This window comes from Sturnus vulgaris, chromosome 2 (assembly GCF_052056855.1).
Source record: "Sturnus vulgaris isolate bStuVul1 chromosome 2, bStuVul1.hap1, whole genome shotgun sequence".
Lineage (NCBI taxonomy): Eukaryota > Metazoa > Chordata > Aves > Passeriformes > Sturnidae > Sturnus > Sturnus vulgaris.
In genome coordinates, this window is record NC_142244.1 from 90056120 (window position 1) to 90080723 (window position 24604).

General features: G+C 39.5%; 2 protein-coding genes across 4 annotated transcripts in view; both read left to right on the forward strand.

Moving 5' to 3' along the window:
• Positions 1–8173: 8173 nt before the first annotated feature.
• On the forward strand, positions 8174–21264 carry IL18RAP (interleukin 18 receptor accessory protein). 2 transcript variants are annotated; one of them, XM_014893318.2, is made up of 10 exons: positions 8174–8301; positions 9410–9677; positions 9815–9989; positions 11257–11431; positions 13103–13171; positions 13330–13450; positions 15196–15350; positions 16241–16378; positions 19890–20060; positions 20669–21264. In XM_014893318.2, exons 1-10 carry the CDS (start codon positions 8178–8180, stop codon positions 21037–21039), a joined length of 1767 nt encoding a protein of 588 aa, XP_014748804.2. In that variant the 5' UTR covers positions 8174–8177; the 3' UTR covers positions 21040–21264. The 2 variants fall into 2 exon arrangements, with proteins under 2 accessions (XP_014748804.2, XP_088016186.1); XM_088160060.1 differs by lacking the exon at positions 19890–20060.
• A 1796-nt stretch (positions 21265–23060) lies between these two features.
• The window catches only part of SLC9A4 (solute carrier family 9 member A4), a 34381-nt gene continuing 32837 nt past the window's right edge, over positions 23061–24604 (forward strand). Inside the window, exons 1-2 of one of the 2 annotated variants that reach the window (XM_088160065.1) lie at positions 23071–23158; positions 23262–23769. In XM_088160065.1, coding sequence (XP_088016191.1) covers positions 23517–23769 — 253 coding nt within the window. In that variant the 5' untranslated portion in view covers positions 23071–23158; positions 23262–23516. Of the gene's footprint in view, positions 23770–24604 lie in introns of both variants that reach the window. The other variant, XM_088160066.1, reaches the window with a different exon arrangement.

Genomic DNA, 24604 nt, shown 5'->3' on the forward strand with positions numbered 1-24604 from the left:
ATTTCTTGTCTCTCTTGCTTTGTACTATAAGATAGAAACTGGCTGTGAGAATACGGTCTGTGTCAGCATTTTTTTAGTGCTGCTGGCTGACTGATTTCTTACCAGACACAATACGGGCTGGAAGCAAAACAGTATCAAATAACTCTTCTTGTCTATTGAAAATTGTAACATAAATGTAGGAAGAATTAGGACTATTGTATATAGTGTCATTGCTGTAGGGTAGTACTGTATAAGGGCTGATAACTGCATAAGGTTTGTCAATTAGAGGGTTTTTTTCTTACCATAAGTACTTCTGTTCCTTCATGATCATTTGCATTCTTTAGAGACATTGGAGAGGTAGAACTTGTGAAACAGGAGTAAATTCCCCATAAGGACAAATCCTATCAATTCCACCACTCTCCATATTGTAATGAATGCAGGAGATTTGCAGAAGGGCTGGACAGAGGGAATCTTAAGATTTGCTGGTTTTGTTGCAGAGCAACTGATGATGCCCACAGAAGCAAGCTGTTCCCAAGTTGTGTTTACTGAGCTGGAAGTTGAACATAGCAGTTGCAGTCAGCAGTCACAAAAAAGTCACAAAAGAAAGGAGAGCAACGATAAGGATGCTCCAACAGATTCTGGGAGCACAGCTCCTGTGTGTGCAGGGCAGGGTTGGTGCTCACTGAACATCTCAGACCTTAAGGGAGTACATAGCTGATTTATGCAAAATGGTCCAGAATTTTATGTGCCGCATTCAGAATTCAGTAGATTGATTCCTCAGGTAATTAAAAATGGTTAGAAAATAGAGATTAACAGTTGTGCAAATAGATGTGTGTGTCTGGTCTGGAAGGTTACTGTAGAACTGTGGTTATATATTGAAGCTGCCCTTTTCTATCTTAATTTCTCATAAAAAGTAGAAAAAAGTTGCTTTCTTTTTAGACACATCTATGGTCTGGCTTGCAGACTTTAAGAATGAAATGTTGCCTTTCCTAATGAGATGCTTGTGATGTACTTGAAAAGCATTCAATATTTTGAAAAAGAAAATGCGATTGCATTTTAGGGAAATAATTTTCTGAACTAGAATTAGATGGGGTGTCTGGGTGAAGCAGCAGTTTCTGAGATTTCTGCAGTATCCACAACTTACAGCTTCCTGTAGTTCAGCAATCCAAATTTTCTGATTTTCAGCAAAAGCAGCTGCAAATAGGCCACAATAGTATTTTTTTTGTTTGTTTGTTTTGTCAGCTAAATATATAAAAAAGTCATCACAGAGTTTTGTCTCTTATTGTTTGATCTCCCATCTGGCCTCTATGGGTGAGAAATAGTGTGTACATCAGCAAGACAGCCCAGTGTAATGTATTTGTTGCTTGTAACCCATCCAATACAAAAATGATAGAGTTCGGTACATTGATGCCTTAAGGTATTTCTGAAAGATAATAAAATAGATTTATGGGTTATTGCTCTCTTACTTTCAACCACTACTATAACTAAGCCAATTTCAGTGGTGTGCTGGAGACCTCATTCTGCTATATGGCTACGAAACTCTTTTAGGGGTTTTGACTATGCTGAAGGAATGCTGTTCCATAAGAGGTTCCAAAATAACTTTTAATGCTGTACAAATCCAACTTTTTCGAAACAGTTGGGCAAATTCTGAAGTGTCTGTGTCTAGTCTTGAAGGCCTGGCAGTATATACTAGGAATTATCTGAATATCAGTAGCAAATAGATCTCTTGAGGACTTCTTTATGAGACCTCATTTATGGATTTTGGCTTTTCTAGAGACTTGAAAGTAAATATTTACCTCTCAGCTGTGATAGCATTTGTGCATATTTGTGCATATTGGCTTGATAAGCAATACGTTAAGCATATTTATTTATGTAGTACATAAGGAAGATACTGCCTTTATGGACTAAAACCAAAAATTCTTCTACAAGGAAGGAACTCATACCCTGGAAATTAAAATGTGAAAACCTCAGAAGTGTCTGCAGCTTCCAGCATGGTGAAGGAAAGACAAATACAACTGAATTGCTTCTAGTGAAACAAGACCTTGAGACCTGTGAGGCAGAGCCATGAGGAACAGCAGGGGAACCAGTAAAAGGGATACTAGAAGTGTTTAATTGCCTAGGTTGGTAAAATAACCAGTGAAAGGAATAGGAACATTGTCACCAAATGCAAACAGGAAAAGAAAAGCAGCAGAATGAAGAGCTGTCCAAGCTAAGGAATGATATCGATACAAGGATGTGTCCTTGAATAAATGTATAATGGACAATAAAGTTATTAAAAGAGTAAGATCTCGTGTGAGAATAAAGGAAAAACTTCTCTGACCTACTTTTAAGCTGGATTACAGTAAGTTTCTGAGAAAATACCAGAAATTCAGCAGTAGTCATTCCTGTCAGGTTTATGTTTCTTGGCTTGCAATAAGCAGGCTGGACTATCAAGGAAGGCAAGAAAGAATTTGAGGTGCTAGACAATAATTTCTAATTAACTGATAAGAACTGTGAGAGTTCAAAGTTTCGAAAGGCTTGCATGGTGAGATTTGGCTCTGCTCTTTCTCTGTGGGCATATGGCTATTCAGTTATTAGTGTATTCAAAGTACCTTTGGGCTCTAGACATGTTAGTCCCTGGTGCCCAAGGCAGAATTCACTGTAGTGCAAGAATCACCCACAAGTTCCAGAAGCCACCCATGACTGTTTGTCATTTCACTGAGTGCATAAACTGATACAAAATCGACAGAGGTTCACGTTTAGATATTGTTCAGGCACCTCCTGCAACAGCAGAACCAGTACCACTGACTCAGTGTAGAAGATAATTGAAGTGGAAAATTTCTTACCCACGAGTTGTTAACCATAGCTGGGCAGAGGAGAAGGTGATGTGTAAATGTGTAGAGCCAGAATAACATCAGAATAGTAAAAAAACTTAATCCCCTGGCACTATAACACTACACTGCATACACACTGAGATGGTACATTTTCCCCACCTGAGCAGAAGTGAGATGGACAAGGTAAGATAAACCCTCCAAACTTGACTTTCCACAGGGGTGGGGAGGTACAATTTTCTGGAGCTATAGCATGGGAGGGTAAATGATTAAAGGGGAGGAGAAGATGGGGAGACAGGGGAAACGGGGAGGATATTCTGGAGTCATCCTTTACCATCTTCTTTATGAACTTTGCACTTTGCCAAGCAGTCAAAAATAAATATGAACCTTGGAAGTGCAAGTGTGTGAAGCTGCTTTTTTAGTGCTTTTTAAGCTATATTACTTTTACAGAAGATGTATGGGTGAATTGCAGCGGAGGCTTAGTCAAATATTTGGTACTACATGCAAGATTTTCATCCAGTGTGGTAGCCAGTATGACATACCACTCAGACTTCTGGTAGCTTTTCTGGCTTTCAAAACTCTGTGTGACTGTTGCTTCTGTTGTATTTCTAAAATGAATTTCTGATATAATGGTTGGACTGTTATGCTTAATTTTTTGATTGTGGTAAGTCTTATTACTTGGACACTATGACAATTTATACTTAAAATGAATGAAGTATATTTTATGTCTTAAAGATGCATCTCTGTGAAAGAAACACTTTTTCTGATAATCTGAGTTTGAAAGAAGAAGGGCTTTGACTTCAGCTGCATTGCACTTCCTTTAAGTGAAGAGGGAACAAAAGTGCTTTTTTTTTTTCTGGTCAGACAGGGCACCTTCAAAAGCTTAATTCTTTATACTGAAATTTCTAGAGATAAATTGGAGCCTTTTGCAATTTATAAATCAAACATATTTTGCAATGGGGCAAAACATTGAATACAGTTTAGGAGACAATCACCAAGGTTGATCATCAATGAGCTCAAGTCTGGAATAAGCAGAGAGCTAAAAACATGGTGGAAATTGAGAATACAAATCCTTTATCTCAAAATGCTCAGAACCCAACAGAATCAAGCATTAATACTGGTCATTGCATAAAGGAATATGTGCATAAACAGAGGCAACATTAAAATCCCTTGTCATGTAACAACCAGCCTTTTTTACATATGGAAAAAGAAAAAAAAGGAAATGTTACCCTTCTTAAATGAAGCAAACTAAAAATACAACACATTTTTGCACATAATGCAAATAGAAGATTTTAGAACCCAAGAGGCTTTGATCTCTAGGAGGTGTTTCCCCTGTTCTTTTTACAAGAAAGTGACCCGGAAATTTTCAGCTTAATGCAACTAAACTGAGAAAGGAAGGGATGATGACAGTGAGGTAGAGGAAATTCCTGTAAAGGAAATAGACTCAACACAGTGCACAGCTAGAACTAACCACAATTCTTACCATGTTGTGTAGGATGTGCAAGTTAGATTTTAAGATAATTTTTTTAAAAATTATATGTTTTAACTTCAAATTTTAGCCCTCCCTACCCCGTCTGCTTGAAGGTGAGTTTGTTTTATTGCCTTTGAATGTGCAATTTGAAGTAAATTGGCTTTAACTGCTTGGTCAGGCAAACAGCAGTGTCTTAATAAGTAGCTTCATTAAATATTCTTTTCCATTTTGTAGACATGGTAAAGCTTTTTTAATCTACTTTATGGCTATTACTAGTCTTAGTCCTAGAATCAGATTATGCTTGTCTTTCCATTGATATAAGTTGAATACCAGACATAGGGATTGACAGCTTTAATAGCTAAGTGATTTTTATCAGAATCAGAATTGTATGATAGTAATGATTGTGGTATGCCACTCTTTACTAGACTTCAGACATGAAACTTGGCACTTTGATTTTTTTTGCTTATATTTTATGTAAAAAGCTGAAGAAGAAGAGAGAGGGAGAAGGCCTCATCACAGTGTACAACTGATCACTGTGACAAGACCCAGGGGAATGGCCTGAAGTTGTCTCAGGGGAGGTTTGGGGTGGATCTTAATAAGAGGTTTTTCACCCAGAGGGTGGGTGGGTACTGAAATGGGCTTCCCAGGGAAGTGGTTATGACACCAAGCCTGTCTGAGTTCAACAAGTGTTGGGACAACATGGTGTGACTCTTGGGGTGTCCTGTGAAGGGCCAGGAGTTGGACTCGATGATCCTGATGGGTCCCTTCCAACTCAGCTTATTCTATGATTTTATGATCTATTTCTCTGTCCTCTGCATTCCACTCTCCCTTGACCCCAGGCAAATGGTCCAGTCTCTCTCCCGTGACAGCTCTGGTCCTTCCTGATGGCTCACTAAGCTGTTAAACCACCAGAAGCTATTTGAAGAGTGCCTGACCTGCACAAGATAAGCAGTGGAAGTGTTTACTTCCCAGCTTCCCATCTGTGTGTAACTGGGGACATACAGGCCACATCGAATGAAACTACATGATGTGCATTTAATGCCTGTGATGTATAATCTCTGTGTTCTGCAGTTTGGTGCCATACCAATGATACCTTCTTTAAGCTCCAAAAGGTCACCACAAATGGGAAAGAAGTGCCATAGGGAAGGCTGACTAGTGAATGTTACAGCTTTAGCAAGCTTTTAAATTTTTCTATTGTCTTTAGCTAGGCATGGGCAAAAGCACCACTGTTGGGTTTTTTGAATTTGTTTGGATTTTTCTGTTTGTTTGTTTGTTGTTGCTTTCTTTTTTTGTTTTGTTTTGTTTTGTCTTGTTTGTTTGTGTTGTTTTTTTTTAAGGATGTAAAATTAATAATTGTCATCTTGCAAGTGTGCTTGAGAGGAACAGGTAAATTCACAGCAGAAGCAGACAGCAATCACCATTTAGGTGTATTTGCACTGCAAGTGGACTCAGGTGATTTGGGGACTCAGTTTACTCAAGAACTCATTTCTCTTTATCAGTATCTACCAGAGAAAGAAAGGACTCTACTCCAGGCAACTTATCATCAAAGGTCTCTCTACCTTCTCCTGCTGTGTACACAGCCATAATATCATATCCTTAGTCCAGGGATTTAGGGTGCCACTTAATTGGAAAGTATTGTATATACAAAGGAAATTAACGTGATCTTCACATAATTTCCTGTGCTAAAAAAATGCAAGTAAAAATAGGAATTGTATTATATTGCCTATATTTCAACTCTTAAAGGACTGTCAGAAGAAAAGAGTAAACTTCTATTTCATAGAGTTTTCACAGTATCACAGAATAAGCTGAGTTGGAAGGGACCTATAAGGATCATTGAGTCCAACTGATATCCAACCTGAACTTACACTGGCAGTTTCCTGCTGTCTCCTTGAGTCATGTCACTGGTCATGAAAATGAAGAGATCAGTGCTTGCTCCTCTGCTTTTGAAAACAGCAACACCTGCTCCCCTGCTCAAGGGACTACAGCACTGAACCACACAAAAAGTCCTTGGGTGTTGTTTGCTACTGGCACCAGCGTGCCTTTGCCATGTGGGCTGTTGGATGACATAACTCAAAACACCATTCTTGGTTTTAAACAGAATTAACATGGCTAGAGATGAAGCCTCAATGAATGCCTTGAGCAAGGTCTTCACACGTCATAAACCCAGCTTTGAGAGTCAGGATCCATTTCTATTTTTGCAGTGGATAAAAAAGTTGGATAAACTTATGGAGGGCTTTTTCCCAGTGCTGGTAGCAAATTCAGTGTATTCAGACACACACTGAGGCTTGGAGTTTCAGAATGATTTAAAAAGGTATGTGGGATGATGACAGTTGGCAGCCAACCTGCAACAAGCACCAGGATGGGGTTAGACAAATGAGTTAACTTACTTCCTCTTACCTCTGAGCATAAAAATAGATCATTCCATTCACTTGCAAGGAATAGAGACATTCTGAAGAGAATGGTGACTAAAAGTGCTCCCCTCTATACAAAATAGCTGCCTGGAAAAGTGCAGTGTGGGAGTTCTCATCACCTCTTTCTCTAGCTCAGAGTGCACTGGATGCTCTGTTGATGGTAACCAGTATGAGTAGTGTCTGATTTGCATGAGTTGCCAAAAGACAAGGGACTAACCTTTCCCCAACCTCTCTGCTTCTCCCTTGGGCTGACTCAGTGCCTCTCTGACAGCATTGCAAATGCAGAGTCACTCTGTGGCCAAAGGAAATAAAAAAAACCCTGAGGGCTCTGTTGCACAACTCACAGCTTCGCAAATTGAACAGTAGCAAAGTACATGCCCTTTACTCCTGAGCCAGGCACTCCAGACATGTCAGTCATAGAGCACAGGGTATGTCCTTACTAAATACCCAGAGTAAGCCATGGCTGTTGAATATGAACACCGGGCAGCCTGCAGCTGAGAAGGGATGCAGATCAGACTTCTTACTAGAAGAGGGAAAACACAGCAATATGATTTGGGGTTTCACCTTGTACAGAGTACTGTCATATAGAGGCCTGGATACACCTGAGTGCTTTGTGGACCTGCTCCAAATCCCCTGGGCATTCCCAGTCTCAGCTGACAGAGGTTAGCCCACAGAGCTGGCCCCTTACAGTGGTGTGAGTGTTATCCTGCTCAGCAGGGCTCTGCCATGGCTGTTCAAGCAGTGCAGCACAGCACTGGAGTGCAAAAGCCAGGCCTGATGCTGCACACCCAGGTACACCAAGGAGGAGGAGAAGGGGTTTTAGGTTGCTCTGCTGCCCTAGTAGACATCCTAAGCATGTCCATTTGGCTGGTAACAAAGCCCTCTGGGAGCATGTCTCTTGGGTGAAAGAGAGAACCAAAGACATGTGCCCACACAGGACATGAGGCTTTGAGGGCTTTACTTCTGCAGAGTTCTCCAGTCTCATGGGCTCGATGCCATTTGCAGCCGCAGCACATCTTCAGATTTGGTTTAATTGCAAAGGAATCCAATCAACTCACTCTGGGCCTGTTGACCTTCAAGCACCAACAGTGCTCCATGGATTTTTGGTGCCATTTATACCTATCTCAGTCTGTTGCTGATAAGCATCATGAGCTGAAGGCTGATAATATTTGGTATCTTACCTCTCTTCATAGACAACATGCTCCTATCAAAGGAGGAAGGATCTGCATTTCCACTCCAGAGGTGGAGTTCTGCATTGCTGTGGGTATGACTTGGAAATCCATTTATAAGCAATTCTATGCAAGGTGTATTTAGAGAGACTGTTTCATAATCTTGAGTATTATCCATCCTGTATTTCTGTGAAACAGTATGAGCAGGAAAAGCACAATATGCAGGAAATAGTGTTTGCAAACTTTTATAGAGGTACATGATGAAATATGCAATTATCTATTTTGTTGGACTCTTATTTACAAAAAAACTCTGTTTTCCTCTTCTACAGAAAGCAAGATGATTCCTAAAGAAAATTTCTCAGAATGTCAACCAAAATTGATAGAGAAAATAATGCTCACTTTTTGGTGGATACTAACACTGTTTATCAGTGGGGTAGAAGTTAGAGAGATTCACTTGCCAGGTAAGAATCTGCTCCAGTGATGTTTGGTGTTTTTGGTGCCTTCTGAAAACTTAGAAAAGAAGATCTTCATTTTTCCTTGCTCTTGTGAGTTTTTCCTGCACGAGTCCATGCTTGTGTCAGACAAATAGCCTTTCTGCAAGCTTCTGAAGTATTGGTAATACAATCTACCCTAAGTTTGACTCAAAAATCAGTTCCCCAATGAAAAGGATCAATGTAAGGAGAATCTCTGAGGCCCAAGTGGAACAAATTAATTGCTTCTCTGACTTAGGTCTCCAGCATCTGGTCTAGTGAGGCAGGGACTGGGGAGAAGGAAGACAAAAGCAGAAAGAGACTGATTTATCAAAGTCTTACACACACACACACACACACACACACACACACACACACACAAAACGTATCTGGAGGAGCCTGATCCAATTTAGTGTGCAGAGAGAAAATGGAACTGTAAAGAGTTTCCCAGGTGGGCAGGTGAGGAACAGATTTCATGACCTCCCTTCTGCCTGGAGTGAAATCCTGCCATACATTCAAAGGTCACAACAGCCTGACTGGCAGGAGGGGCATTAGGGGCATTAGGACCATACCTTTCAGAATACAATTTTAAAAAGTGTAATTATAGGGACAATTACTGAAACATGGATAAATATCTAAAAGCAGAGAGACAATAATGTTTGTCAATCTCACCTTAAACAGGGCATGTTGTGGGCAGGTTCTGCTTCCTCAGGCTTATGTCAGTCTCTTCTCCATTAATACAAGGAGATCGAAAAGAGCTGCATCTGCTTTTTACAGAGTTGAAGTTTGACAGGTCAGCACTCATGCAAAAGTCTAAACATCACTAAAACTCTTCACATTAAGCTTTTGAAAAAAAGATCTAATAAGCCTTTGGAAACCTTTGAATAAATTTTCAAGAACACTGGCAAATTACATATTCAAGAAAACCTATTTTTTATTAGTCCATCTTTTGATCACATAAAGAAATATTCAACACAAGAAAGGTAAGGTTTTTTATTTTTATTTTTATTTTTATTTTTATTATTTTTATGTTTAATTTTTTCACCATGACTTTGCATTATTTCAGATAGTAGTGATATCTTACTGTCCTGCTTTTCAGGATGTTCCCATGTTGAACCTCAGATATGGTATCGTGCAATTAATGGTGAGGAGTTTGTTCTACAATGTGCTTTGCCAGATAGAGATGCTACCAACATTTATAACAACTCACTTCTAGACCAACATAAGGTGAAATGGTTCTGGCATCAAAAAGATAAAGAAACACTGAAGGCTATCAAGGAAAGCTCAAATCTGACTTTCCAAGGGGATGCACTTTGGTTTAAACCAATAAGGGACAGTGCTTCTGGAGTGTACATCTGTAGGATATGGTAAGTAATGGAGCAAAAGAGTAGGTAATGGAGTAAATGAGCAAAAGGTTTCTATTTCTAGAGGAGAATTATTGCTTTGGTTTGGTTTGTGTATTAAATGTATAACTTTATTTTTTCTTTATTTTTACATCACTCAGGGGAAAAATCCCATGTCTCAAAATTGTTTTGGATGTTCAAACAAAGAAGGCAGCAAAATGTTCAGATTATGACACAAATATGTTATATCTGCTTGCTGGCAGTGGGAATTCAATAACCTGTCCTGGGACAAAATGTTACAGCCACATAAAAAAGGCAGATGTGAAATGGTACAAGGTAAGAGTCAGTCTATTGAGTACTGAAAACAGCTGAGTGGAGGTGGAGCTTCAGGTCTCGTTCAAGTCCATGTGCCATAGTTCTTGAACTCTTCTTTGGCAGGCAATGCATCCTGAGAAATTCAACACAAAAGTAGAATCTTGAACTGATATCAAGTATTTAAGGAAGAGTTTTGAAGAAACTTGCCACACTCAAAATATTATATGAAACAGAAGCCAAGAAATGCTTTCTTTTCAGCTAAGAAATTGAAGTAATTGAGATTTGAAATAGTTTTTTACAAAACGGACATGATTGAAATGTAACATTTAAGTTTTTAAGTTTTGTTTTAACATTTCAAATTTTGAACATATTCAATATACCAAAGAAAAACTGGCTTTATTCGACACAAAATTATTTTAAGAATAATGTTTCAAATTTTTCTTTCCGAGACTCCTGTTTTTAACGAAACACTATTCTACTGAACCAGTACTGACTCAGTGTTTGTAAGGATAATAATATAGCATCCAAACCTGTATAAACAAGCAAAGGAAAATGACTACATTTGCAATTGTGCATTTTCTTGCTTGGTATTATTTACATTATTTTTATTCCATCAAGCAGAATTATGATCTAGTCAAAGTTATTCTGCATTTGCTTTAAACTTTTAAATGAGGTTTATCTTTACCTACATCTTGATCTGAAGCCCACTGAAGTTAAGGAGCTTCTTCACATTTGCGTTACTGGATTTTTTCAGGAACTTGATTTAAGGAAAATTCTTGTTGGCCCTGGTAGAATATGAATATGTTAAGCTGAAAAATAGGGGTGCTTTTCAAAAATAGACCATTTTCATGCTTCTAAAAATAGTGGCAGTGTTCTCAATCTCAGACAATCCAAACTCATGGTTTACTTTTCATAAAATAACTTGAAAATGGTTTCAAAATAATTTCTTTACAAAATAAAAAATACCCAGTCCATCCAAAAAGTGATCTTTTTTTTGCTCTTTAGCAATGGGAGCTTAATTTAGATTAGCTTCATGATTTCATATTTTTGCAACAACTATAGATTTTAAATAATTTTTGAAAAGTCAAGGTTAGTCACATATTTTTAGTACAACTGAAAAATGTCCTCAGACTCCTAATACATCCCTTTTTGAGCTTTAGTGAAAAGACTTTGGTTTAACCCTACAGCCATGAAAATCCTGTCCAAATATATTTAAATATAATTCAATAACAGCAACAACATCAAGAAAAAATACTTTAATTCTTTGATATTATTTTCTTTTCATTAGGATGGTCACCAGATAAAATACAGGAAAACCAGACCAAGCCTAAAGCTTAAGCAGAATGAAATCTACTTGAATCCAACCTATGACAAAGATGCTGGAATATATGTGTGTGATTACTCTCTGCGTGACAACATTACCAAGTGGACAGTGAGAACAGCAGTAACAGTAGAAGTCACTGGTGAGTAATATAATAACTCAGAATAAAGTACCTGAAGTAAATTATGTTTTATTATGTTCATTTCTGTCTTTTGTTCAGGCTCTTGTTCTGAAAAACACATAAACTGAATTAGCTACAGGATCATTAAAATCTTCTTCCAAGTATTCTGAGGACATCTTGGGACACCAGCTAGAACATCCAATAGTGATAGCAATAGGTCCTGTAGGATAAATAGTATAAATCTATGAAGTATAAATCTATTCTATATGCCGAACTGTATGGATGCAGTACAGCTGTTTCTGTATGAAGACAGCACAGGACTATTCCTCAGCATCCCGATGGAAGGCAGGCAGGCCACTCTGTTAAAAGGAGAACAAATTTTAGGGAGCAAAAGAAATGTATCAAGTGAGGCAAACTGGTTCTATGGTCTAGTGAAGAAGCACTCCTTTGAAATTCCATGGTCTAATGAATATAGCACTTCTCTGAAATAGGTGATCCTTTTTTCCCCAGGTATTTTTAGCATTTGGTTCTAAGAATTCAAGGGAAAAATATATCCATCCCATCAGAATAAGAAACCATGTCTTACCAACCTATGAGAGCTCTGTGTGGTGGCTTAAAATATCTTTAGCTCTTTCACTCTTCCTTCTGGCTTTATTCCCACAATATTCTCTGGGCAGGCTTGGACTAGCTCTACTTTTATTCTGATCTGACTATATTTGATCTGACACATTTTCCTTCTCAGTCCTTTTCCCTGACTTCCTAGTGCATCAGAAAAACCCTTGAAAGGTGCCATATGAATCAGTACTACCCCAGTAGTAGGGGAGAGAAGAGAAGGGGCAGACACTGATCTCTTCTCCGTGGACCCAAGGGAATGGCCTGAAGTTGTGTGAGAAGAGGTTCAGGTTGGGTATTAGAAAAAGGTTTTTCACCCAGAGGGTGGTCAGGCACTAGAACAGGCTCCCCAGGGAAGTGGTTACAGCACCAAGCCTGACAGAGTTCAAGGAGTGTTTGAACAATGCTCTCAGGCACATGGTGTGAGTCTGGGGGATGGTTCTGTGCAGGGCTGGTTGTTGGACTAAATCCTGTGGGTCCCTTTCAGCTCAGCTTGGTCTGTAATTCTGTGATATATTTCTCTGCTGTGGCTTGGTAAAAAACCAAAAAAACAAAAAACCAATAACAACAACAAAAGGTGTTATGTGGCAACATTTCCTGCAGTATGGGACTTTCCTAGAATATCAGAGCTGTGGGTTTTATTGTGCAACCCGTGAGTATCATTATCTGTGCCCTTTGGCAGCCTGAGTTTTGAGAACAACATGGATATTTTGGTACAAGCATCTGTGCTTGAGAATGGGGTGAGCATGTGCTCTGTTTGTGCTTACTGGGCATGAAAAGAGGTTTGACAGGGAGCTGATATGAGAATTGCACCCTTCAGGGGGTTTTTCAAGGGAGGTTCCTAATTTTTGTATCTTAAATAATTTAAAGCACAGACTGAACTCCCTCAGCAAGAGGACAATACATCAGACTAAATGAGATAGCAGGTGCTTAAGTAGCTACACAAGTTTTTCTGTCATCTTCTAGGACTTAGGTGTCTAAATTCCACCTAAAACTTGAAAAAATACATTTTAAGCTATTTTCTTTGGTCTTCTGCACTGACAATAACTTTATACTTAATGATATTCTTTTTAATTTCAGCAAAAAACACTGTTCATCCACCAAACCTTTTGTATCCCAATGGTGTTGTGATCCTTGAAGTAGAAGTTGGTAAGTTTCAATCCCTCCCCTAAAAGCAAATTAAAATATTTAAATGAGGTATTGATAAATAATGATGAATCTTGATAAAGCAAACCAGCTTTGCTTTCTAGGCTATTTAAGAGAATAATACTCTGCAGGCATGATTTTTCTGTGTTCATTTTTTCCAGGCAAGCCACTTGAATTGCAATGCCGTGTACAGTTCGGGTTTGAAACAGTTTCTCCAATGAGGGTAACATGGAAACGAAACAATGAAGAGAATGTAAATGAAAAATTGAATCAGAAAACAAGGTGAGAACCTCCTCCCTCATCCCCTCTCTGTAGCCTAGTTACTACAACAAGCAACTCTAAAAGTCTTTCTATAACAACTTTACTGAATACATTTTGCTGAAAAGACATCAGAAGGCTTTTTTCTTTCACCTAGTAATGTGTATGTCCATGAGCAAGTGACAGGCACACGACATTCACACACAGAAGCACATAGGGATGGCCACAAAATCAAGAACTCAAACTCTGCATTATCTTAGCTCTTCTTCTTAAAACTTTAGCTCATAGACAGATTCTACATTAGGGGTTCCTGGTTGCCTATCCCTGCATCAGTTTTTTCATTTGTTCTTGTTTTCAAGTGTTCTTGAAAGCATGGTCTCTGTTGTGCCCTGCTAGCAATTCACAGTCTGTCTTTGGAAGCTGTCTCTGAGTGGAGAATAAATCAGATCAGCAAAACAGTACTGTGCACATTGAAAGGAGTTCGTGTGTCTCAGACATTGGGGTGTTACAAACTAGGTCGGAGCACTTGCAGCACTGAATTTCAGGGCACTGAACTGTGGGACTCCTCCCTGGTAAGAATTTATCAGACCCTGCAGACAAGAAACGTGCAGGGGAAAGGTTTCCTGTGACCTGGGGACAACCTCTGCAGTCATTACTCTTCCCCTTCCTTCCTGTTTTCATTCACTTATGCAGTGCTCGACTTGGGCAAGCAACAGAGTAGAGGCAACACAGACAAGTGTCTTTCACCACACAGCCCTGAGTCAAGTTTATGGGTAAACTTTCTGTACACTGGGGGAAGCAAAAGACCTCATGTCAGTGCTAAAATCAAGTTCATAATAGGAGCCATGTGGAAAAAAAAAGAATTACACACACACAAACATGCACATACTCATGAGGTAGACTGGAAATTGCATTTTCCTAACCTCAGAGTATTTAGATTTGGAATATTCTTGTTAACAAATTTTTAATTTATTCATGGGTAGAGTTTCTGTTTATTTTTAAAAATTCAAACAAATGGAACATCCCCAAAAGACTTTGGTTGAATCCTTGCCTATGCTCATTCCTACGTATCTTGCAGTAGCAGAGGTAGAGCCATGGGATACTGTCATTTTGCATTGGCATGATGTGAGACACCCTTTAGGATGACCCAGAGATGCTTATACTTGTGGATTTCAAAGGGGAATGCTGAAACTCAGAAACCTTAGCTATTCTGGAGTGATTGCAGACACAGATCTGTTTCCCATATCCTTCACTCAACCCTGAAGGAATTCCTCAGTTATCTCTTCATTTCCTATACTTCTGCCCCTTATATCTATCTATCTTATTCTGTTTGCCTATCGTGTCCTTGGGCTTTTTACCCCTGTGCAAGAGGCTGAGGTGCTGTCTTTTGCCCAGCTAATTCTCTCTTGGGGCTCCTTTTTGAAGTTTCATTTCTCTGCATTTCTGCTGGGGGGATATTTTACACCTTATAAAACCACAAGGAATCTTATAGAAGTGAAAGGGACTATATATTAAAAACTAAGCAAGTGGTAAATATTTTGCTTAGTAGATTAATTAAGAATAAACCTTTCAATCTTCAGTATTTTCTTGCAATGTTAGTTAGTATTTTCTTACCACTTATAAACCAAGTGGAGGTTCCAAACCAGAATATTGCATTACTTTTAAAAGTTCAAGATGAATGTTAAAAAGTTGCAAGCTCCTCTATTTTTGTAAGATATCCGGAAATTGTGTGAAAAATATAGTGAAGATACACATATTTTTCTCTCTAGTGTCTGTTCAAAAAGTTTGAAGGGGCACACACTTCTTCACGTTGCAACTTTGAAAGAAGTTACTGAAAATGACCTCAGAAGCAACTTCACATGCTTTGCTGAGAATTCAGTGGGGAATGCCACTGCTGTGATCCAGCTGAAAAAAAAGCAGAGAGGTAAAGCTATCAACTGGTGACTACTTATCCCTGAAGACACATATTAATTTACTCTACTGCTGCTCATTAATTCCCCACTGACACTGGATTTTAGCCAGCAGCAGAATTTTCCTGAACCTGGGTGGGAAAATTCTGATTTGTCAGATGTCTTGAAAGCCACAGTATTTTCAGTATTACTCAGAAGGACAGGGCTATCTGGGGGCTTACTTCCACAAGTGAGTCAAGTGGAAGTTAGAGAATAACTGGAAGGAAGAAGAGGAGAGTGTAATCTCTGAACATTAATAGGCAATCTGAAGCCTTTAAATACTAAACTGAAGCAGAGAGGCTGATGAAAGCAACAGTATTCCCTGATTTTCAGAGGATATTTCTGTTTATTTTCCAGTCATTAGCATGCATGTTTCTGAGAAGTTACCATAACTGATATGAATGTCAGCCGTTCAAGCCTTTCAAGGCCCAAAGCAGAATCAGTGTGGAAAATAAAGTGTTAAACCATAGTTCACAGTGGAGGCTCATCACTGGAGTGCAACAGGAAGCTGCCAGGAGGGCACTGTGTGCAGCTATGTCTGTTCTGATGTAGCTTTTCCATCTCAGGCAATGACTATTTTCAGCATTGCTGAGTGTACCAGACACTATTTTCTCTGTGCATTCTGTCATAGATTGGCTTTTCATAGCACCGAAGAAATGACCTGCAAAAAAGGTCACTGACAGTAAACTGAAATTCTGTGTTAAGGTTTGTGGCTACCTGAAATCTTGACTTCCCTGAATTTTGCCAGTGGGATAAGAAAAAAGATTGTATGATGGTTTGTCCCCATTTCTGGGCTGATTTTTTAATCTAAGTGTTAATATTATTTTGGAAACTGGAGTTATGATAGATTCTTTTCTTTCTGCAGTGCTGTTCTTATATATACTATGCAGTGCCATTTCTACTCTATTTGCATTTGTTTTGTTCACTGCCTTTATTTACCAGCACTGGATTGAGATAGTGCTGATGTATCGAAGTTATCTGGTCCACAACAAAATTACAGAAGGTAAGAAACCTTGTATAATATTAATTTGCTCCAGTTTTTATTACTGCCTTTTGCCATGTGGGGTAATCTGGTATGAATTACTCATTTAATTAAGTTATTTTAATGACCCTGTTCTGTTTGAGCCAATACAAAGACTTAAACCTTACAAGATGCTCAGTGAATGCAGATGGAAAAAAGTCAGATAGCGTGCAAGACCAACTGAAATGTCAGTTAGAATTTTACCTTGATTTACCCATAGAAGATTAGAGCAGGAAGTTGAATTTTGGCAATCCATTTGAAGGGAATAATTTAGCATTTCCAACATTTCAAAATCATTCTCCGAAAAAGTTTAACAAAACCTTTGGACAAGGATGAAATGACAAAGTGAAGGATTCCGGGGTCTTGTACTTTTCATTTGAAGCCAAAAAGTTTCTCAGAAAAATAAACAAAAGAGAGAAATAAGATTCTAAAGGACACCAAATGAACAAATTAATGCTTTGGAAGTATTAATATTTCCTTTCTAAAATCTTTGGAAACAACTTGACATTTGAACCTGAGGGATTAGCTTTTGATTTTTCAGGTCTCTGTAGCAGCATTGCCCCATCATCTCAGCTAAACCAGGCCCCTGAAATAGAAGACAGAGTAAAAATGTATCAGGAATCACTACAACTACTCCAAAGAACTTAATGTATGATTTTAATACATGGGTTGAAAGAATTCTGATATTTGTGTCTGAGAAAATTTTTCTAAAAATTCTTGCATCTTGATGCAGTTTGAGATAGAGGTGTCTGAGTCTGTTTTTGTGTTTGCAAATGTATTTCATATGTGAGTTTTAAACAACTGTATCTAGATACCTGTAAGTACATGCACAGTTAGAAAATTACCTGCCCTTTTGGAAAACATTTTTTGCAAGCCCTAAAGCATTTGTCAACAGCAATTTGGGATATCACTCAAAATTTCCCCTCTATCTGGTAACAAAATGATTGAAGGACCTGTGGAAAGTCCCTTTAGAGCACACCCTGCATGTCAGTAGGACAGAGACAGACGTGCCAAGGCCTGTGCACTGAGGTTGAAGACACTGCTGGGTTCCACCTTGGCAGCCCCTGTTCCCCTGCCTGTCCCCTGCCTCTCGTGTACCTCATGCACACAGCACCATCTGTGAGCGGGAGTACAGGGGCTGTGCAGACCAACCGTGCATGCACAGAGAGTTTTCTGCCCAAGGAAGACACGTTCTCACCTGCAGGATTAGGTCCTTCTCACTTCATGGATTCCTATCCAGTCACCTGAGGTCTGAGAGGACTTGCTCATAGAGCAGCAAAGCAGCAGTCATGGCTTGATTTTGCTGTTTCTTCCTTTCTGTCCTTTCTTCTCTCATGTCCCTCTCAGCACAGGATCAGACAACTGAAGAATCCTAGATTGGAAGGTACCCTGGGCACCTGCTCACAGCAGAGCCAACCTAGGTTGTGCACGACCTTGTGGACAGAGAAACCATAACCTCTCTGGGGTTAATTTGCCTCCTTAGCCAATTCAGATATATCTCTTAAAAATCCTGCCTTCTTCCACACGTGGAAAGAAATAATGCAGGAGATTTGATACTAACATTTCTAGAACATGGATGCCATCACTTTGCTTAAGTCAGGTATTCTTCATTTCCTACACTTTCAGCATCTTAAATACAGTACCCAAAGTTCCTCAGCTTGTAATTTTCCTGTACAATTATGTGAAAAAATGGTCCAATGGTGCTTATTTTGTATTTATTTTTAACTTGCTATTGTAATAGTAATATTATAAAGGCGTGTGTTTTTTAGTGGTTGTTGTCTAATAAGATTGTAGTGACCTCTGTGGGTGAAATGAGGAATACCTGGCTTGTAGTGCAATTTATTGTCATTTAAAATCTGCTTTCAAAGGAGCTTCAATTTAGGGTATAGATGAATTGAAATTCAACTAAAGCAATCTAGTGACCCTCTGGCCTGCCTTTAATTCTCACATTAGTTCTGTGTCCCTACTGCTGGTGATTCACTCATGTGAACCTAAATTGGCTCGACTTGGCAGAAAAATAACTCAGTAAAAGAGAGTGTGCAGCCAGCAAAGTGAATAATCTTCCTCTATCATCGCAAGAGCTTCAGCACCAGTAGAAGGATGTGATTGAAAGTGTGTGGCCAGGAGCAGAGGGGAGGAGCAGAGATGTAACATGTGTTGTCTGATCACATTCCTGGCCTCCAACCCCAATATTCACACCTCTGTTTTGTTTTGATGACACAGTTTCTGCTATGTGCTGGTTTTGAATTTAAGTGTTCAGCCCCAGCTTATTCATGGTAGTTTTCTGAATTTGCTTTCCATATGGGCTCTTCTAGACCCTGTGGGAACTTGGTGACTAGCTTGTGTCTGTGATCCTGATCTTGCATGTAGGGATAGAAACTGGGAGGTTAACACCAAGGCACGTGGGTCATGATACTCAGCACTCAGGCGTCTGTGCTGGATTTAGGAGTCTCAGCTCCCAAGCAGTGAAGGTGCAGTCAATATGGTGAAATCATATAGATTCACCCTGCAGTGGGACTCTGATCTACACTGGGGAATTCCTTTCTGGTTTCTATTCATTATATTGTCATGTAATACAATTCAGCTAATTGAACATAGGTGTCTGATGTCATTTGAGCTGCCTGAGGATGTCCTGCCATTCCAAAATGCTCGAGTCTCCAATCTTCCCTGTCAAATCTGGCAGTCTTAGGATATCTTAAATGGCCTCAAGTAACTGGGAAACTGGAGTGAGTCCACCGTGCCTTTTGCTTTCACCAGAAATTATTTTCTTTTCTGTTCCTTCTCCTTCAAATGTAGTTCAAAGTTTATTCAGCAAATAGATACAATTTACTTTTGCCTTGTAGTTAAGAATGGACATAGGTACCAGGGTGATCAAAGCTAAGAAAAATTCTTTACTTATGTTTCATCTGCACTGTACAAACGTTCTTCAAAGGAGGCTTAAAGCTCAACAACTGGTCAGTACTCGGTGTCAGAGCTGACATTTTTATCAGTTAGCTTTTACTCCTTACAGAAGTCTCCCTATTTACACACATAACAGTGTATGGAAACAATATATCTTTTGCAAGCAACTGATATTCAAGAACGTTGATCCTATAAGCTTCATTATATTTTAAAAGAAGATTTGCCATTGACAAGATTTTTTTTTTAATCAGCATTTGGGCAAATGAGAGAAAAGATTGAGAATCATTCCCTACCACATTGCTTTTGCCTGAAAGGGACCAGATCTTTAAATTACCTTGCACTAAACATCTCTAGCTTCCTTGTTTGCTTTGGTAGTACATGTCTACAATATTTGCAAGGCAGCGAGGAGCAAGGTTGTCTTTGGTGACTGAATAGCAGTAATTCGTGAACAGGTCATAATTTTAGGTTTGTATTGCACCTACTTAAACAGATATAAATGGAAATAGAGCTTTAAGAAAGAAGCTGAATGTTTCAGCCAAACTTGTTAATGTATGTAAAGTCATTAATTAATTCATTAATTCATTTATTTTAGATGGCAAGGAGTTTGATGCGTTTGTGTCCTATGCAAAACTGAACTCTTCTGAACGTGAGTCTGCTTTAATTAGTGAGGAAAAATTTGCCCTGGAGCTCCTTCCAGATATGCTAGAAAATAAATATGGATACAAGCTATGTATTCTTGAAAGAGATATTCTTCCGGGAGGAGGTAAGGTCCCTGGGCATGGTAGAAAATCTTCAGTTTTAATAAAATTGTGTTTCACTTTGCAAAAAAATATGCACCAGAGCAATAAACTGTATAATTAGGTAGTGGAATTTATGTTTAAATCTCACAATGTTTTGATCTTTGTGTCTGGTCCCTGCACCTGACACATACATACTTTGGAGTGAGGTCACTGTGAGCTGAGACGAAGCTTCTTGTGGAAGAATTTCTTTGCAAGCAGACTCCATTCCCTGGAAAGAAGACTTCAAATATTTCAGTAGTTACTTTTTGAGCAACTTTAGGCAGTGCTACCTCAGTAATTAGAAAGCCCTGTGTATCTGCTCCTGGGAGAGACAAAGACAAGTCCAAGTGTCCCTTAAGACCCTGTGGAAGTGTGTGAGCTGTGCCCTTCATGTCCTGTGCAGAAAGTTGTGTACTTCAGCTGCATAAGAACAGACACGGTACCTTCTGATAGCAAACACATTTCTAGGCATTATGTGTTTGCTCAGCATTCCTGTTCTTGACTTATTTCTGGGTTTTAGCTGTTGATAAAGGAACTGATAAGATAAAAACTCCTTTGCAGATTGCAGTAACTCTCACCATTTCCTCTCCAGCATACACAGATGAAGTTGTCACAGCTATTAAACAAAGCAGACGGGTAATAATTATTTTGAGCCCAGCCTATGTCAGTGGACCAAGCATCTTTGAACTGCAGGCAGCAGTGAATTGTGCATTGGAAGATAAAGGGATCAAACTGGTATTAATAAAGTTCCAGGATTTCCAAGAGCCAGAGACTTTGCCTCCAGTAGTGAAGAAAGCACTTCGGATTTTACCCATCGTTACCTGGAAGTCTTCCATTTCTGCTGCTCCACACAAGAAGTTCTGGAAATACATGCGTTACCATATGCCAGTGAAAACTACTAAGAGGCTGGAAAACTGCAGCCTCAAGGGCTTATCCCAAAGGTTATTCAGACTGGTATATTGATAGGAGAAATTCCCCAGGGGGATGACATCAGGAATGATAACAGGATTATCAAAGACCTTTTTTTTATTGTCTGACCACTGTCAACTGTTACTACAGCAGCAGTAGCTCGCTCTGAAAGAGTCAGAAAGACTGAAGTTTGACAGTGCACAGCAAAACTGTTCCACTGCACACAACCTTAAATGTTTAAAGATTAATTATATTTAATAAATTAATATTTTATTTCAATTTTTATTATATTTATTATACAATTTCACTCTGATTTTGAGACATACAATGTTCTTTGCACTGTATTCCTTTCTGGAATATTTTAACACTTGTTTTCTAGAAAAAGATTAATAAAAAGGAACTCCAGAGGAAGCTTGCAGTTTAATTTTCTGATGCAATCCAGTGGGACATATCCAAATTCTTCATATGGGTTACTTTTTCCAGTGGGAAGAAAATACTATGAGAGACTGCTAGAGCTGGATATGCCAAAGGGATTCAGAAAAGAAGGACAACTGTGTAGGCTTATCCCAGGCATCTCCATCCTTCCTTCCACGAGGGGAAGAATTCTGCCAGTTGTGAAACATTTCACACTTGGGGACACCTGCACCTGATCATTGCTGATCCTGTCTGGTGCTGGTCACTGGCCACTGGCCAATGCCCACTGAACCTGTTGGCATTACGGGTGCAGGTGTAAATCAAAGCCCCGAGTGTCACAGCTAGTAGACTTGCAGGGACTCTAAGTCTTTCCCTTGCTGTCCTCTGGCTGCGGCTCTCCAGAGCTCATACCACTTATTCTCAAACTATCTGCAGTCTGTGTGTGTATGTTTATAGCTGAGTGAAATGCAGTGGTCAGTATTAAGCAATCTGAGTGGTATAGCCTCTGCTCTGTTGTTCTGCTCACTTCATTTGGCCTTCAAGTTAACTAATCCTTGTTTTATAATGCTAATTGAATATCTCATCTGGAGATTGCTTGTTGGAAAGGGATTCCATGAAATACTGCTGTTAACAGGACCACTATACTGAAAAAAAGAACTCTTTTCCAAGCAGGCTGAGCATTATCTACCTAACGCTATATTGTGTTCAAAGCTTTTGTGGGAGGACTGATGTTGCTGTGAGGCTGTCAGAAGATAGTGCTTCATGTAGAAGCAGAACATCAACGGGTACTGGCTGTACCACAGAAAATGTTGACATTACAGTTGGAGATTTGTTACAGATCATTATAATTTTTGATTCAAATTTACCAGCTGTCACTATTTGTTGCCTTTTGTTTTGCATTATAGACCATCATAGTTATACACACTGGATCCTTTCCACAGGAAGTCATGTGGAAGATATTCTCCATCCATGAAGGGATATTCAGTCTGTGAGACCAGTTGGTTTGAAGGAATCCCCTTCCAAGCACATGCAGTGTGCTTTGAGGGTCCTCAGAACTAGTTGTTTTGGCGTATCACATCTGTTCTCACTATCTGCACTATTCTAACACAATCAAATAGTCGATGAATTTGAATAATTTGAATAATTTGTCAGTAAATTAAATGCAGTCAGTTCTAAGATAGGTAATGCAGGTTTTAGAAGCTTCTAATCAACAGCACTGTGTTTGCACACTCTGTTATCCTTACACTAAACATGGCAGTTTTTGTGGAGGAGAAAATATGCCGGCATTAAAAAAAAATGATCCATAAGAGCAGTTGCAGAAGGATAATGTGTTTGCCCAGTAAACGCCTTACTGATATGAGTAAAACAAATGCCAAACACAAGACAACTCAAGATCCAATTTCAGGCAGGTGTGTGACTCAGCCCTTCCTCTTTATGTTGATATTACCTGCGGAACACGTACAGGTGTTTTAAGAAGGGGAGCCCCTTTCCAAACGCGGCTGTAATTTGCGCGGTCTCCCACCAGATGTCCCTTTACACAGTCCCTTTACACAGCCCCTTTATTTACACACCGAGCAGTTTTGTTGCCAGCGTGCCAGGGCGTCGTGCCAGGTGTGGTGCCCGAGGTGCCGCTGGCGCTGGGGAGCAGCCGGGGAGCGAGGCAGGGAGGAAGGCACGAACAGCCTCTCCTGCCTGCCCAGGCTGCCACCACCTCTCCCGGCTGATGCTGCTCCCTCCTGCTGCCCTGGCTGCCAGAACGGTGAGCACTGAAAGTTGTTTTGTTTTGTTTTGTTTTGTCAGTGGAAAAATCAGAGAGGCTGCATAAGTAATGCAGTTGGAAAGATCTTTTTATTCCTCAACAGGGTGATGCCGTGGCCAAGGTTTTTCTGGGTCAGAGGAACCTGCACAACCAGTATCTTCATACAAACTCCAGGTCCGTCTGCAGCACAAGGAATGGGACAGGCACATAAGGACTCTAAAGTGACCTCTAACAGGCAGATGAAAGAGCCCTGAGGAAGAAGTGGCTGTGGGCAGTGTGAATCAGCAGAAGCGACTGTGCACACCTTCATGCACCCGCTATATGCTAAATCTGTAATAAAATCGACACAGCCCCAGACATGGGCTTTGCCGTGCTTGCACATGCAAAGCTTTCCAACCTGCTGCTATTGAGTGTGGTATCCTGTTCTGCTGCTGCTTATGGGGATGAGCCCAGCCTGGGCAAGAGGTCCTTGCCTCACTATGAACATGATTCCAGTGGTGTTGACTCTTCTCAAGACATCAGGCTACATGTTTTCACGGTGGACTATGACTATGTGCAAATTCCCTATGAAGTTACCCTTTGGATCCTCCTTGCCTCTTTTGCAAAAATAGGTAAGTAGAAAATGTGACCTCGGGTACTCCTAACTTTGAAAGAAGTCAAAAAAGGATAATGTAACCAAGTAACTTTCATTCATTTTGTAGCTGGGATTAATTTTATAGCATCTGTCTTCAAAAGAACAGGTGTGTTCATTAGCACAGCAATGCCAAAATTCCACCTTGGAATGATTCCATCTTACTTAAGCTAACATATGACCTCTAGCCTTCGTGTCTCTTGGGCTGTGAGTAGCAAATAGCAACAGAGCTCCCTGACATAGTGCTGTCCATTCATTTTCCTAGTCCTTATAGATCACAAGATACTGGAATTTGCAACCTACCACAGCTGTAGAAATCAGTTACACTAGACTGGGACTTCAAGTGTATTGAATTTTGGGGAGAAAGCATTAAGCATTATTCCTTCATATGAATAAAAGGAAACTTTTCCCTCTGAGTCTTTGTTTTACATATTTTCTCCTTCAAGTTGGTGTAAAAAATAATACCAGGAAGAGAGAATGGGAGTCTCTGAGGGTGTGGATCATCAGAGATGTAGGCTAAGTATCTTTTGAATACATAGCCATGTATCTAGCTTCTCTTAGAGCTCCATATGGGTATCTGAAAGGGGAAAGGCAATTCAGGGAGCAGTAATTTCAGTAGGAACTGTAATTAACATAGCAAAAAAGGCTCATTGTGCCTTACACATTTTCATCACTGGGCTGAAATTATTTTGACCATTTAGAATTAATGCAGTAATATCAAATAAATGAAGAATAATGGTAATGTGAAGAGTTGCACACGTAAAATCTCCCTTTTCTTTTGATCTTTCTGTGGGATTTTCAAACTTTTCCTTAGA

Bases quoted from the DNA above. Each gene is read 5' to 3' on its own strand.
- IL18RAP (XM_014893318.2), top strand. From the start codon at position 8,178: ATGATTCCTAAAGAAAATTTCTCAGAATGTCAACCAAAATTGATAGAG. The intron at 13,451-15,195 runs GTGAGAACCTCC...TTTTCTCTCTAG, and splicing joins AAATTGAATCAGAAAACAAG to TGTCTGTTCAAAAAGTTTGA. The intron at 16,379-19,889 runs GTAAGAAACCTT...CATTTATTTTAG, and splicing joins CCACAACAAAATTACAGAAG to ATGGCAAGGAGTTTGATGCG.